Genomic DNA, 15102 nt, shown 5'->3' on the forward strand with positions numbered 1-15102 from the left:
TGAGAGCTGTGACACCAAGCCCGACTCACAGTGCCTTAAAAATAGGGATTTGTCTTGATGTGGGTGGTGCTAACATTGTTTCAGCTGTTCAGTAAGGATTTAGGTCTTTCTTCCATTCTGTCATCGTCAGTGTCCTCTTACTTGCCACATCATGGTCTCCCACCCCTAGGCACCATGCCCATGTTTAACGTGGGTATGGGCAGTACAAATTTTTTTTTCAGAATTGCCCCAGAAGACCTGTCTTTATGTCTTACTGGTCATATCTGGGCCGCATTGTCACCCCAGCTGTCAAGAGGACTATGAAAGCAAGTGTCTGGCAGAAAAGCACAGAATTGTCAGCATCAGCTTACACTGTTTGTGAGCCATTGCCCGGGGCAGTGCACATTGTCACCCCGGGAGAAAATTAGGTTTTTACATTAGAAACATTGGAAACATTACATTAAGAAAACAGGAGGGAATGAATTTCAGGGAATAACTAGTAATGTCTACCATAAATATCTTTGCTAAAGCACAGAATGACTAGAATCATTATATTACTTAAAAAAATAAGCCACATTTATACATTTAACTTTAAAATGTAACTATATTAAAAGAATAATAATGTTTGAGCTTACCATATTAATGTCTTGTGATTACTTTCATTGTCCTATAAAATTCATTTTATTATTGAACATGTTTTAGGGTCCTTGAAAAATTATCTGTTATTTATTGCAATGAGAATGTTTTCTGGGGTCCCTGGCTGGCTCAGTTGGTGGAACATGTGACTCTTGATCTTGGGGTCATGAGTTTCAAGCTCCATGTTGAAAGTAGAGATTATTTTAAAAATAAAAAATAAATTAAAAAAGAGAATGTTACTCTAAGCATTGACATCATTTAAATATTTTTATTTAATGCCAACTATGAATTCATATGCTCTCAGATTTGTTTTTTAAGGAAATTTGAAAGTTAAAATAACTTTTACTCTATATTGATTATCCTTTGATACTTGCTTCTCTGATTTTTGTGTGTCATCACTTCTGCAGTTACCTCCTCTTCTAGTCCATATTCACTTTCATTCTTTTCTCTTTTTTTTCCTCTTTTTTCTTATCTTTCTGTAGCTCTTCTATTTTCTGCTTTTCTTCCAAAAGGGCTAGAATAAAGTTGATTTCTGGTTGATAAGATCATATTGTGCTATTAAATGTCCTTCTTAGTTACTTAATTTCATTTGGGTTATGCACTGCTGACTGTTGATTGTTAACAGGTTCTGAAATAATCATATTAGGTTAGCTGAGAAGTACATATCCAGCATTAATGGGCTGCATGTTACTGAATCAGAAAAGCCACTGGTAAGCTCTAAATCACAACCAAGGTAGCTAATATAATTCTTGCTTTTAAATTACATTATTTAATGTGATTCTTTCTTCCTTTAGTACATGTCATCTCCCATGGAGCTCTATTAAGTTTTCAGTGTTTTAGGCATGTTGTAGCTCTAGAAAAAGTGTCAAATGTGTATATCCCATTAGGGCATATGGTCAAGAGATTAGAAGTTGCCTTCAGTATTCTGACCTAAAATATACTTGTTATATATATAGAATGTTGTGAGTTTATGAATACTATCCTTGATAAATAAAATAGTTGGGATTTTTAATTCCTAAATTGTGTATGATTTAGGTACCGAGCTTTTCCTTGTCTAAAATAATTACCTGCTTTCTGGTAAAGATTGTTAAATTTGTATCCTTTCTCAGCTGTAAAAGAAAACTCCAAAAAACATTTTATTTTTATTTTTATTCAGCAGTAAGGACTATGTAGTGATACATAACCTGTTTTCTGAAGTTTTGCTTGAACTGACTTTGCATCTTTCTCACCGTATTTTGTCTTTGAGGGGGCCTAGTTGATCTCTCCCTTTTCCTCCCACCATCCCCCTCTCTCTGAATGTGTTCCTGGGATTCCTTTGTTTTTGTTTCGAGCAGGAAATGGCTTGCTAATTGAACTTTGAAGAAATATTGTAGTCCTAACTTTGAGGAAATATTGTAGTCCTAAGCCTCCTAAGGAAAAATAAAATTTTGGTATCTTATACTTGGCTTTCTAGTTAAAATCAGTTGGGGAAACAGCTAAGATTTTAACTTAGGACTTAAAGCTTTATGAACTGAGTCACTTTGTGGAATGGTGCATGTACTGTTAAAACAGAATACCTCAGCAGAATTTATTCTACATTTGTCCTTTTCTTTTTGCAGCTCATCACTTATATGAAATCTAAAGAAAAAGAATTTACCTGCTGAAGAATTATTTCATTAGGAGAGTGAAATGTGATTGTCTTTGTGGTATAAGGATTATTGGATCCTTTCAGATTTTTAATATATAATGATATCATCCACAGTGGAATCTTGGTCTTTGTACATTTATGTCATTTCTGCATTTTGTTTCCAGTTAAATCAAATTCTGTCACTCTTTCCATTTCTGATTTCAATAATATGAAGTTTATCGAGTCACATTAAACTTTTGACTTAATGCTGTATTTGTGCTCACAAAGATCATCTCATATTAGCTTATAGCTTACTTAGTAAATACTGAAAGACTGCTTGCTACTTCATGGAACAGTCTTTACAGCAGTCTGGCTATATCTCTGTTCTATTAGCTCAGTGCCAGCTGTTGCTTTGGTTACAGTGTTGCTGTTTTGGCAAGCTTTTCAGGGATCTTAACTATGCTTCTTTTCTGACTATATTCTTGGGAGATTTTATTTTCCTCCCATATCATGCTACTGAGGTGTTGGAAGAGAAAGGAAAAAAATTACACCTTGTTTTCTAAAGCAGGAGAAATAATTTTAGCTTAATAAAGTGGTTGTGCCATCTTCTGAAATGCTTTTGAAGAGATAGAAATTTATCTTCATCTATTTATGAAATTATCTTTTCTTCTCTATTACATGGTCTTTTATCTCATTTTATATCACAATTTATGAAGTTGGAAAATTCTATATAAGATTAAATGATTTCTTAAAGGTCACAGTGACAATTTTTAGAAAAATTATCCCTAGAATTGACTGTCTTACTTAAAAAGAAGACATTGTCTGGAAGACATTGCTGCCTTTTCAGCAGAAGCTTCTCTCTAGCATGGCATTTTTCAAATATGTTTAGTCTGTATATTTTGAGAGCTCTTAAAGTTTGCCGGAGAGTATTTCTCACTTGTGAAATTGGTATATCTGGAGACCTTCCAAAGTCAAGTGATGATAGGAAGACCTGGAGCGAAGTATAGAATAGGCAGGAAATGACCCGAGACCTAAAACTGGCCAGCTGTGGGCCTACCCTATTCGTGCCTTAGTTTCCTTAAATGTAAAATGAGGATAGTAATACTTATTCCACCTATGTTGTGATGACAAAACAATATTAGTGAATATGAAGTCTCTTTAATATTGGAGACTCTTTCATATTTCAAAATGGAGAAGATAGTATAGAGATTTCTCAAAAAATTAATAATAGAATTACCATATGATCCAGTAACTCCACTACTGGGTATTTACCCATTATAATTTGAAAAGATATATGCACTCCTACGTTTACTACCACATTATTTATAATAGTCAAAATATGGAAGCAATCAAAATGGCTGTACCAGTTTGCATTCCTGCCAACACTTGTTGTTCCTTGTGTTTTTTAATTTAGCCATTCTGACAGGTGTCAGGTGATAACTCATTGTAGTTTTGATTTGCATTTCTCTGATGATGAGTGATGTTGCTCATCTTTCCATGTGTCTGTTGGCCATCTGTATATCTTCTTTGGAGAAATATCTGTTCGTGTCTGCTGTCCAATTTTAATTAGATTATTTGTTTCTTTTTGTGTGTTGAGTTATATAAGTTCCTTATATATTTTGAATACTAACTCTTTGTCAGATATGTCATTTGCAAATATCTTCTCCCATTCAGTAGGTTGCCTTTTAGTTTTGTTGATTATTTCCTTTGCTGTTCAGAAGCTTCTTATTTTGATGTAGTCCCAATAATTTATTTGTGCTTTAGTTCCCTAGCCTCAGGAGTCACATCTAGAAAGATGTTGCTTCTGCCAGTGTGAAAAAGATTACTGCCTGTGCTCTGTTGTAGGATTTTTATGGTGTCAGGTCTCACATTTTAAAATCCATTTTGGGTTTATTTTTGTGTATGGTGCAAGAAAGTGGTTCAGTTTCATTTTCTTTCATGTTGCTGTACAGTATTCCCAGCACCATTTGTTGAAGAGACTGTTTATATTCCCATTGGATATTCTTGGCCCCTTTGCCATAGATTAATTGTTGGTGTGTATAATCATGGGTTTATTTCTGGGCTCTCTGTTCTGTTCCATTGATCTAAATACCTATTTTTGTGCCAGTACTATACTGTTTTGATTTCTGCAGCTTTGTGTAGTATATCTTAAAATCTCGGATTGTGATCCCTCTAGTTTTGTTCTTCTTTTTCAAGATTGTTTTGGCTATTTGGGGCCTTTTGTTAAAAATGCTGTTGGTATCTTGATAGGGATTGCATTAAATGTATAGATTGCTTTGGATGGTATGGGCATTTTAATAATATTCTCCCAATCCATGAGCATGGGATATCTTTCCATTTGTCCATTTCTTTTAGATCTACCAAGGAAAAATTTGAGAGCCACTTCCGCAGGAAGGTGTTTGTTAGATCTGTTACCCATCAGTTCTCAGTACCAGTGGACATGGTTTCCATCACATGCTCTCATTCACAAGCTTCTATATGTGCTGTTCTTTGCTGGAGGAGATTTCCTTTTGCTTTCTCCCTTCTCCTGTAAATCCCTCCATGCCTAGTGGGGAGCCCAGTGTAGGGCTTGACCTCATGACTCTAAGATTATGACCTGAGCTGAGATCAAGAGGGGTATTCAACAGACTGAACCACCTAGGTGCCCATCCTCATGGAAATCTTTCACACCTGCCCTCCATGCCACCAGACACCTTCCCTTGACTGCTTCATTTGAGGTCTCAGCTGGGACTCCTTCAAGGACCATTTCCTGACCCCTCATTCCTCTTTCTCTTGCCAGGTCTGGGTTAATCACCTCTTTGATGTGTTTTCATTAAACTCTATTTCTCTTCTATTTATCATGGTATATTCTGGTTCTTACTTTACTTGTAAATATTAAAAAGTCAGACCGTAGTATTTGCCTCATTTGTTTTATCCCGTGTCTTGTGCATTGACAGTGCCTAGTGGACGATATACATTGAATGATAGTGGGACCATTATGTTTTTATATTGGAAAGGATACAGAGTTCATCTAATCCAGCTCCCTCATTTTACAGATGAGAGAACTAAAAATCTGCAACTTATTATTCATCAGGGCTCAGAAAAAGCCTGTGGTCAAAATATTATTGTATTCGTCTGTGATGAGAGGATGATGGAGAAAAGAGGTTAATGTTCAGTATCTTCAGAGATGTTTTTCACTTGAATTGTAGCTAGACAAAATGATCTCATTTTCATTTTTTTCTAATGTTCCAATTTCATCCCTGGCTGAAGTATTATATCATTCCATTTCTATTCTCTCACTCTCATTAATTCTGTTCTTGATTTACCTCCTTTGTAATTTATAGTTTCCAGCACCCCTATTTTCATTATTTGTTACTTGAGTTTAGTTTGTTACCCAGACTAACTTGCTGTGATTATCCATTTCAGAAGTGTTCTCATTTCCCACTGAGAGCGCCCTCTTGGCACTTTAGACTCAGCATGACTGACAGCTAAGTGCTGTATTAGCCACAGCCTCTGATCTTCCCATGCCCATCTTTCTCCCACCCACCCACCCAAATAATCTCCTTTTGATTGTCCTGTTCCTTTTCCCATCTTCTCAGGCTCCATGACTTCAAACTTCAGGATACCAGGCTTTTTCCCTGCCTCTTGTCCATTGTAGTCCATCAGCATCCAGTGTCTTTCCAGGGCTTCAGAATCTCTTATATCTATCCTGTTCTTTAGATTCTCATTGCAACTCTCTAGTTTAGGCTGGTGTTCTTGGCTGATTATTTTATTTCCTCAATTTAAATTGTGATATTTAGAAAAATCAATCATTTTTTATTACCAACAAAGTAAAATAAAATAAAATTTTTACAGAATGCCACTCAACATTGTCAGTGACCAGAGCCTTGTTATCAGTGCAGCATTATCTTTTAATATGTGTTTTTTATGCACGTAACATTGTGGCAATAGACTGTGTATACTACTTCTTAATACTCTCTATACAGTTTTCGTCTGTCATTTCTTTGTGTGTTCTGTTCTCCTTACAAAAAAAGGAAAAAAAATAAAAGCTATCTTCATGTGAATAAATGGTTTTTATCCTTCTAAGTCTGGCAGTCATCTATTCCAGTGGTTCCCAAATGCTGGTTTCCAGGTGGCTGCCTGGTCAACTATATGAGAAGCATCTGAAGAGCTTTGAAAATATTGTCTGTGTCTGATTCAGCTGAATCACAGTTTTTGGAGTTGAGATCTCGGTTGGCTACATTTTTATAAAAAAGATATTCAGCTAGCTTTGGAAATCTCCATTTGTCCTCATCATTTTAAAATTTATGAAATTGAGATACAGAGGAGAGAACTGAGTTCCTCAGGGTTACTCAAATGGTAACTACTCATTTCAGTGATAAGTAAAGATGGAGTGAAAAGAATTTCTTGGGAACTGGAACAAAGACTATTCTTAGCATTCGTTTAACTTTTAGAATATTAATAAATGATCTGAGAACCAATATTTGTTACTACTTATAAATTGAGTATGAGACATTTAATTTTTTTAAGATTTTATTTATTTATTTGAGACAGAGAGAGAAAAGAGAATGAGCAGGAGAGAGGGACAGAGGGAGAGGGAGAAGCTAACTGCCTGCTGATTAGGGACCCCAGTGCAGGGCTCCATCCCAGGACTCTGAGATCAGGACCTGAGCTGAGGGCAGATACTTAACCAAATGAGCCACCCAGGCACTCCACTGAGTACTAGGGCTTTTAAATGTGTTATTTCAATAGTCTTTTCAATTGTCATACAAAGAATATTACCAAGCTAAATCATAAAAATTTACTTACTCATTTCTTTATTTAACACCTGTGCTAGATGTTAGGAGTATTGCAGTGATAAAACAAATTTGGAAGAAAAAACAAATTTGGAGGCTTCTCTCAGAGATCTTAAAATCTGATGAGGAAGGAAATATTAATTATATAAAAAATAAAGTTTGATGAGTGATAAAGTAATTTGCCCAGTGTCACACAGATTATAGCATAGTTGGGTTTTTGTCCCAAGACTATCTACTTTTAAAAGCCCGTATTCTTTCCACGTTAACTATGATTCCAACACATCATGGTAAAGGCAACTAATACTTGTTGAGCTCTATGTTCTGTCCTCAGTGTTAGATCAGTTATAATGATGATTTCATTTACTTTTAAGGTTGGCACAGTTATTTTCCCTGTAGTGTAGGTGAGGAAACTAAGTCTTAGAATAAGTTAAATAACTTGCTAAGGTTTTGGCTACTAGCTGCTAGTGCTTGCTTCTGATCTAAGTCTGACTCCAAAGACCTGTGAAATAGGAATAACAAACGCTTATAATAGAATCAACAAATCTAATAATTGGTTATTTGACAAGATTAATACATTAAATTGATAAATACTGATAAAGACTGATGAGGGTAAAACTTTTTTTTTTTTAGAAGGCATACATTACTATTAAGAATAAACAAGTTGATCTTATTATAGTTCCAACAGAAACTAGCGAATTACTAAGAGAATACTGGGTATAACTTTGTAACAGTACATTTGAAAGTTTAGATAAAATTGAGAAATTTCTAGAAAAACACCCAAAAGAACACTAGGAAAATTAGAAAATCTGAATATTTGTATTGACAAAACTGAATTTATCCTTATATACCTTTCCTCAAATAAAACTCCAAGGACAGATAGTTTCACTAATGACTTCATCCAAATATTTAATAAATCAACCAGTGTTTTTTTACAAATCCATCCCAGAATTGAGAAAGAAGGAATACTTAACCTTATTGTTTCATGGGGCCAGTATAAACTTGGTATCAGGGGATCCCTGGGTGGCGCAGTAGTTTGTGCCTGCCTTTGGCCCAGGGCGCGATCCTGGAGACCCGGGATCGAATCCCACGTCGGGCTCCCGGTGCATGGAGCCTGCTTCTCCCTCTGCCTATGTCTCTGCCTCTCTCTCTCTCTGTGTGACTATCATAAATAAATAAATAAAAAAAATAAAAAAAATTAAATTTTAAAAAAAATTAAATAAACTTGGTATCAAAGCAAGAATATTATGAGGAAGGATATTAGGTATCTCCCTTGAAAATCAGTGCAAAAATACCAATGAAAGTATTAGCATATATAAGTCAGGGTTATCTAAAAAGGATAATTTATCATCACCAAGCTGGCTTTGGTCTAGAAATACAATGTAATGTCATCAATAAAGGGAAAAATTGATCATCTCAATATATACAGAAAAAGCATTTAGTAAAATCCAACATCAGTCTATGATTTAAAAATTCATAGCAGACCTAGGACAGAATTTTTTTCATCCAATAAAGGGTATATCTGAAAATCTCAGAAGTGAAATATTTAAGTTTTTCTATTTGAGATTAGGAATTATACAAAGATATTACTCTTACTACTTTTACATCGCAACATACTAAAGATCCTAACCAGGATAATAAGAGAAAGCAATAAAATGTAGGATTGGAAATGAAGAAATAGTTCAGAGATAACATGAGTATCTATATAGAAAATCCCAAACAGTCTCCAAACTATTAGAATTAATAACTTTGAAAGTTTGGCGAAATTGAATATATAATAATTGTATTTTTAGTATATGAGCAACAAAAAAAACTTTAAAATTACCACTTACGTATCAAAATACACACTGTGTAGGAGTAATTCAAGTTAGAGATATGTAATAGCTCTTCACAGGAATTGTAACATTATTAAGAGAAATTTAAAAAGACCTGAGTAAATGGAGAGAACTACCATATTCGTGGATTGGAGAATTCATTCTTTTTTTTTTTTTTTAAAGATTTTATTTTATTCACTCATGAGAAACACAGAGTGAGAGAGAGAGACAGAGACACAGGCAGAGGGAGAAGCAGGCTCCGTGCAGGGAGCCTGACGTGGGATTCGATCTCGGGTCTCCAGGATCACAACCTGGCCCAAAGGCGGCGCTAAACCAGTAAGCCACCCAGGCTGCCCTGGAGAATTCATTCTTATGAAGATTACCAGTAGTCTCAAAATTTCAGGAGCTTTTTCTTTAATGGAAACTGTCATGCCCATTACAAAATTTATATGGAAGTACCATGAACCAAGAATAGCCTATACCAAATTGAAGAAGAACAGAACTGGAGGACTATCAAACTTACTCTAAAGCTACAACAATTTATACAGGTGAACTGATGTAAAGATAGACAAATGGTACAGAATTGAAAGTCCAGAAACGAACTCACATAAGTGGAAAGGTAGGCTTTGAGAACAAGGAAGTGAAAAAAAAAATTTTCAAATAAATTTTGCTGGACCAGTTGGGTATTTGTATAGAAAAACACTAATCATGGCTTCTATCTCATATTATACAGAAAGTAATTCCAGGTAGATTATATTTCTAAACATGAAAGGCAGACCAATAGAATTTCTGGAGCATAAATTCATGAATGAAAGACATCTTCATAAATGTGTGATGGGACAATTTTTAAACAAGGTACTAAAAGTGCTAACCATAGGTTGATAAAATGTGCTGCATTTAAATTAGGAACTTCTTTCATTACAAGACTTCTTAAGGAGTATATACATATACACATACTTGAATACATATAATCATCAAAGTGATTACAGCCAAATGTGTAAACAAAATAACCAGTGAGAAAAATGGGGGGAAAAAAAGAATATGCACTCACAAAAAGAAGCTATCCAAATGGATAATTAACATGCAAGAGGAAATAATTCCTTAGTCATCACGGAAATGTAAATGAAAGCCACAGTGATCATTCCAAAGAATAGCTTAAAAAGATGATAATTCTGAATTTTGGTAAGGTTGTGGAACACCCACAACTCATGTATTGCTGCTGGAGTGTAAGTTGGTACAATGACTTTGGAAAATTGGCAGAATCTGCAAACACTAAGCATACAAATATGTAATGATTCAGCATTTCTGCTCTAACCAGCAGAAATATGTTCACTAAAAGCTGTGCACTGGAATGTTCATGGTAGCATTCTTTAAAACACCTAAAAGATGGAAATATCTCAAATGTATACAAATTGGATGTTATTTGGATGGATAAAACTAAGGTAAATTTCTACTCAACAGCAAGTCAACTGCTACATGCAACAACATCGATGAATTTTGCAAATGAGATAATAGAAGGAGGCAGACACAAAATAATAGCTTACCTTATGGTTTGTTCCATTTATGTAAAACTGCAAAACTAATCAATGGTATTAGAAATTATGGAAGTGATAGTACCTGGAGAGATGCATTTGGGAAAGCCACAACAGATTAAGTTGCCTGATAATATTTGGTTTTATGCTCTAGGTAGTAGTTAGAAAGATGTGTGCACTTTGTGATAATTCTTAAAGTTGTATTTACATAATTTGCACACTTCTCTGTATGTTAAGGAATTTTATTTCAACTAACCCATATTTTGTAGTTTTCCAACTCACAAATGATATGCTTATATTAAACTATGGTTGTAAATAACTGGCATTAATTGAAAAAGTGGTCATGTAAATTGGAAAGCTTAAAATTACAACTAGAATTATTATAAGTATTATAAATTAGAATTATTACAAATATTGCTATATTAGATGGTCTTCTAAGATGAACTAGGGATGCCTGGGTGGCTCAGTCAGTTAAGCAGCCTTCTTTTGATTTGGGCTTGAGTCAGGCTCTACACTCTGTGCTCAGTTTGGAGTTGACTTGTCCCTACCACCTACCATCCCACCTCCCCACTCCCCCACTCCCACCCCAAGCACTTCCTCACTCTCTCTAAAAATAAATCTTTAAGTCATTCCCCCTCCTTTGTTTAAGGAAAATATAATGAATGAACTGTATATGTTTCTGTTTTGAAAAGTTTTGGGAATTAATAATTTTTGGAGTGGTAAATGATGAAGACTGGTCCGTGTTAACCAGATCTTTCAAATGAAATATGACTTTATCTTTTTTTTCAATGATTTTATTTATTCATCACACACACACACATACAGAGAGAGAGAGAGAGAGAGAGAGAGAGAGAGAGAGAGGCAGAGACGTAGGCAGAGGGAGAAGCAGGATCCATGCAGGGAGCCCAACGCGGAACTCAGTCCCGGGTCTCCAGGATCACATCCCAGGCCAAAGATGGCACCAAACCACTGAGCCACCGGTGCTGCCCTGAAATATGACTTTAAATGTCTTTCCATTAACATACACATATATCTCACAATGTACATTCAGCTTATAACACTGTAAACCTACCATATGTTGAAAAGATTTACAATTCTTTGATAATAATAAAGGCAATAAATATGATTTTACAATATATAGCTGTATTCTACTTTTATAAATGAAAATATTGGTTAGCCTGGGTTGCTGAGCAGTTTAGTACAGCCTTCTGCCCAGGGCCTGATCCTGGAGACCCGGGATCGAGTCCCGCATCGGGCTCCCTGCATGGACCCTGCTTCTCCTTCTGCCTGTGTCTCTGCCTCTCTCTCTCTCTCTTGCTCTCTCTGTGTCTCTCATGAATAAGTAAATAAAAAATCTTTAAAACAAAAAACAAAATAAATGAAAATATTATTTCTCCCATTTTCTTTAAAGAACTGATGGTATATACTAGAATTAAATTTTAACTATATTAAATTAAGCTTTTTTCATTAAAACATTTGAAATGATGTCCATTGGCTTCTTTTTCTTTTTCTTTTTTAATTGTGTTTATTTATTTGACAGAGAGAGAGTGCACAAGTGGGGAGGAGGGTCAAAGGGAGAGGGAGAAGCCGACTCCCCACCAAGCAGGGTGCCTGATGATGTGGGGCTCTATCCCAGGACCTAGAGATCACCACCCAAGCTAAAGGCAAACGTTTAATAAACTGAGCCACCCAGGCGCCCCCATTTACTTCTTTTTCTTGCTTAATTAAGGTCTAAAATGAGTATTGTGTTCACCAACCTTGTTTGCTTTTTTCTATAAGCAGGTTCTACTTTGCCTCTGGGTGTGCATGTATTACTGTCTCATATTATGTTATTAACATGAATATGTTTCAGAAGTAACTCTTGTCTTATTTATAAACTTAACCACTAAGAAGCAAAGTTAATGAAATAATTTAACTTTTAAACTAAAAGTTTAAAAGTTTGGGCCTGGAGATATATGTTGATGTACTAGAATCTGGCTTGATAGTTCATTTACTCAGTGACAGAACCAACAACCTGTTTATGTACTATGGACCCAATCTACTCACAGTGTTTTTACTACCTGCCTTACCACCTACCTCTCTCTGCTGTAGTCACTCTGTTCCAGCCATTATCAAGGCCTTCCTGCTGTCTGATTAGCTGCAAGCATACTTATACCTCAGGATTTCGTTGATATCTGTTCAGATCTGTTTTTTCCCCATATCCTCCTCAGACGCCCTCATTTATAATATTCAAGTCTTTGAAAATTACCTCAGAGATGCATCACTGACTGCTCTCCATAATTTCCTCATCAGTTTATTTTTATTCCCAGATTAATTTTTTATAGCAGTTATGACTACCTGATATTCTATACATATATATTTTTAATGTACTTCTCAGTAAATATAAGTTCCTCGAGGGTAGGGACTTAATTGGTTTTGCTTACTACTATATTTCTAGCACCTGGAACCAAGACAGACGCAGTAAGCACTGTGTAAATATTTGTAGTTTGAATGAATGAATGAATGAATGAAATGAAATGAAATGAAATGAATAGTGTCAGTCTGCGTGGTTTAGCCCTTAGCTAACTCTGCAGAATTCATTTCTTTATTCTCCAAACAGATGTAAGGTTGTTGTTAATTCCTGCATGGCTCTCTTTATAGCCATTGGTAGTAAATTTTAAGTAAGCTCTAATAATATAACAGATTTCTGATCTTGTTATTATCCTTTGAAGGAGGAGAAAAAGGGGAAAGGAGGAAATAATATACATAGTATTTAACTTTGTCTTTCATGAAATAAATAACTAAAAATAATATTTGTTCCAAATGCACTTTGTTCTCGCCTGTGATAATTAAAAAATATGGTAGTAACTGCTCAAGTACCACTTAAAGTTGTAGGCTTATATTGACTTTGTTTATTTTCCTCTGTATACCTCTTCCCACCCTACCACCCCCACCTTTTTAAAGAATCCAACCCAAGTTGGAACAGCTCTCCAGGTTTTCCATAATCTTGGAACTTTGAAGGATACTATTACCAGTGTTGTGGATGGATATTGTGCTACTTTAGAAGAACACATCAACAGTGCATTAGACATCAAAGTTCTGACTCAGCCTTCGCAGTCAGCTGTGAGAGGTATGGCTATGGTTTATATTTAGCTGCTTTATTTATTTATAACCAAGAAGTCCCTTGAATAGTATGTGAAACACTTAAGTTTCAAAGCAGTCTAATGACTCATTTTTTAGTAGACAGAAAATGGGAGAAGAAATTATGTTTCAGAATGTATTTATAACTTTTTTTGTCTAATCAGTGAGTTGAATTGGCCAATTGGTATATTCAGAACTTCTAGAAAAAAAATCTATAAACTGTGGCTCCACTTAGTTCAGAGGAAACAGATGCAAGAAAAAAAAGGAACATTTTTCTTTCTGAAATTTTTATCCTCACATGTACTTCTTGAGACAGAAAATATTTTTTAAGGAACTGCAATTTATCCCTTAGTTTTTTGGGCTTTTCCTTAGAATAATTCCAGTATTCAGGAGTAAAGAAGGCTAACTGTGGACATTGAAACTGATAAAACCTCGGGGAACGTTACAACTACAACAAAATCTAAAAAAAAAATTACACAAGAAAGGTGTGAGAGGGAAGTAGCCCTACAATAACAGTCTGCAACTTTTTTCCTGCCAAGATGTACCTGCTGATGGCATTCAGGTATAAAACACTCTTCAGAGATGAGATAGGAAAGACTGTTATATATCCCTCTCATTTAACCAACACATCTCTGCATTTCTCTCCTTGTCTTCACTCTTCTCTCCTGTTAATATATATGAACTGTGCTTACTCCTAACAAAGAACAAGTACCCTGTTCTTGCATTAGATCCCATCTCTCAAGGGTTTTGCTTTAGCAGATCCTCTCTGTCTGTCATATGGTCAGTTTTTCTTCTTAAGTCTTTTTCCTGTCATATACAGCTATGCTAGTGTACCTTCTTCTGTTTAAAGACAGATCTGTGTTTTGACTACATTTCCTTCTTTGGCTCTGCTCCCCCATTTTATTTCTTCAGACTACAGAAAATTTCCCCAAAGTATTCTGCAGTTCGGTCTTTCTTTTTTAAATGGTTCTTTTTTTTAAAAAAACATTTTATTTATTTATTCATAGAGAGAGAGACAGAGAGAGAGGCAGAGACACAGGCAGAGGGAGAAACAGGCTCCATGCAAGGAGCCGGATGTGGGCCTCGATCCCGGGTCTCTGGGATCACGCCCTGGGCTGGAGGTGGCGCTAAACCCACTGAGCCACCAGGGCTGCCCCAGTTCGGTTTTTTCTTTTCTTTCTTTTTTCTTTTCTTTTCTTTTCTTTTCTTTTCTTTTCTTTTCTTTTCTTTTCTTTTCTTTTCTTTTCTTTTCCTTTTCCTTTTCCTTTTCTTTTCTTTTCTTTTTTCTTTCTTTTCTTTTCTTCTCCTTTTCTTCCTTTCCTTTCCTTTCCTTTCCTTTCCTTTCCTTTCCTTTCCTTTCCTTTCCTTTCCTTTCCTTTCCTTTCCTTTCCTTTCCTTTCCTTTCCTTTCCTTTCCCTTCCCTTCCCTTCCCTTCCCTTCCCTTCCCTTCCCTTCCCTTCCCTTCCCTTCCCTTCCCTTCCCTTCCCTTCCCTTCCCTTCCTTTCTTTTCCTTTCCTTTCTTTCCTCCTTCCTTCCTTCCTTTTTTAAGATTTTTGTTTATTTTAAAGAGAGAGAGAATGGGGGGGGGGGTTGCAGAGGGAAAGGGACAAGCAAACTCTGCACTGAGCCCAGAGCCAACAGCA

General features: G+C 35.6%; 1 protein-coding gene across 1 annotated transcript in view; it reads left to right on the forward strand.

Annotated features, from left to right (window-relative positions):
- The window catches only part of COG5 (component of oligomeric golgi complex 5), a 282416-nt gene that overhangs the window by 142438 nt on the left and 124876 nt on the right, over positions 1–15102 (forward strand). The window contains exon 8 of the mRNA XM_055300749.1: positions 13283–13448. Coding sequence (XP_055156724.1) covers positions 13283–13448 — 166 coding nt within the window. The remainder of the gene's footprint in view (positions 1–13282; positions 13449–15102) is intronic.

The sequence above is a fragment of the Nyctereutes procyonoides genome, unplaced genomic scaffold (genome assembly GCF_905146905.1).
Source record: "Nyctereutes procyonoides isolate TBG_1078 unplaced genomic scaffold, NYPRO_anot_genome, whole genome shotgun sequence".
NCBI classification, from domain to species: Eukaryota; Metazoa; Chordata; class Mammalia; order Carnivora; family Canidae; genus Nyctereutes; species Nyctereutes procyonoides.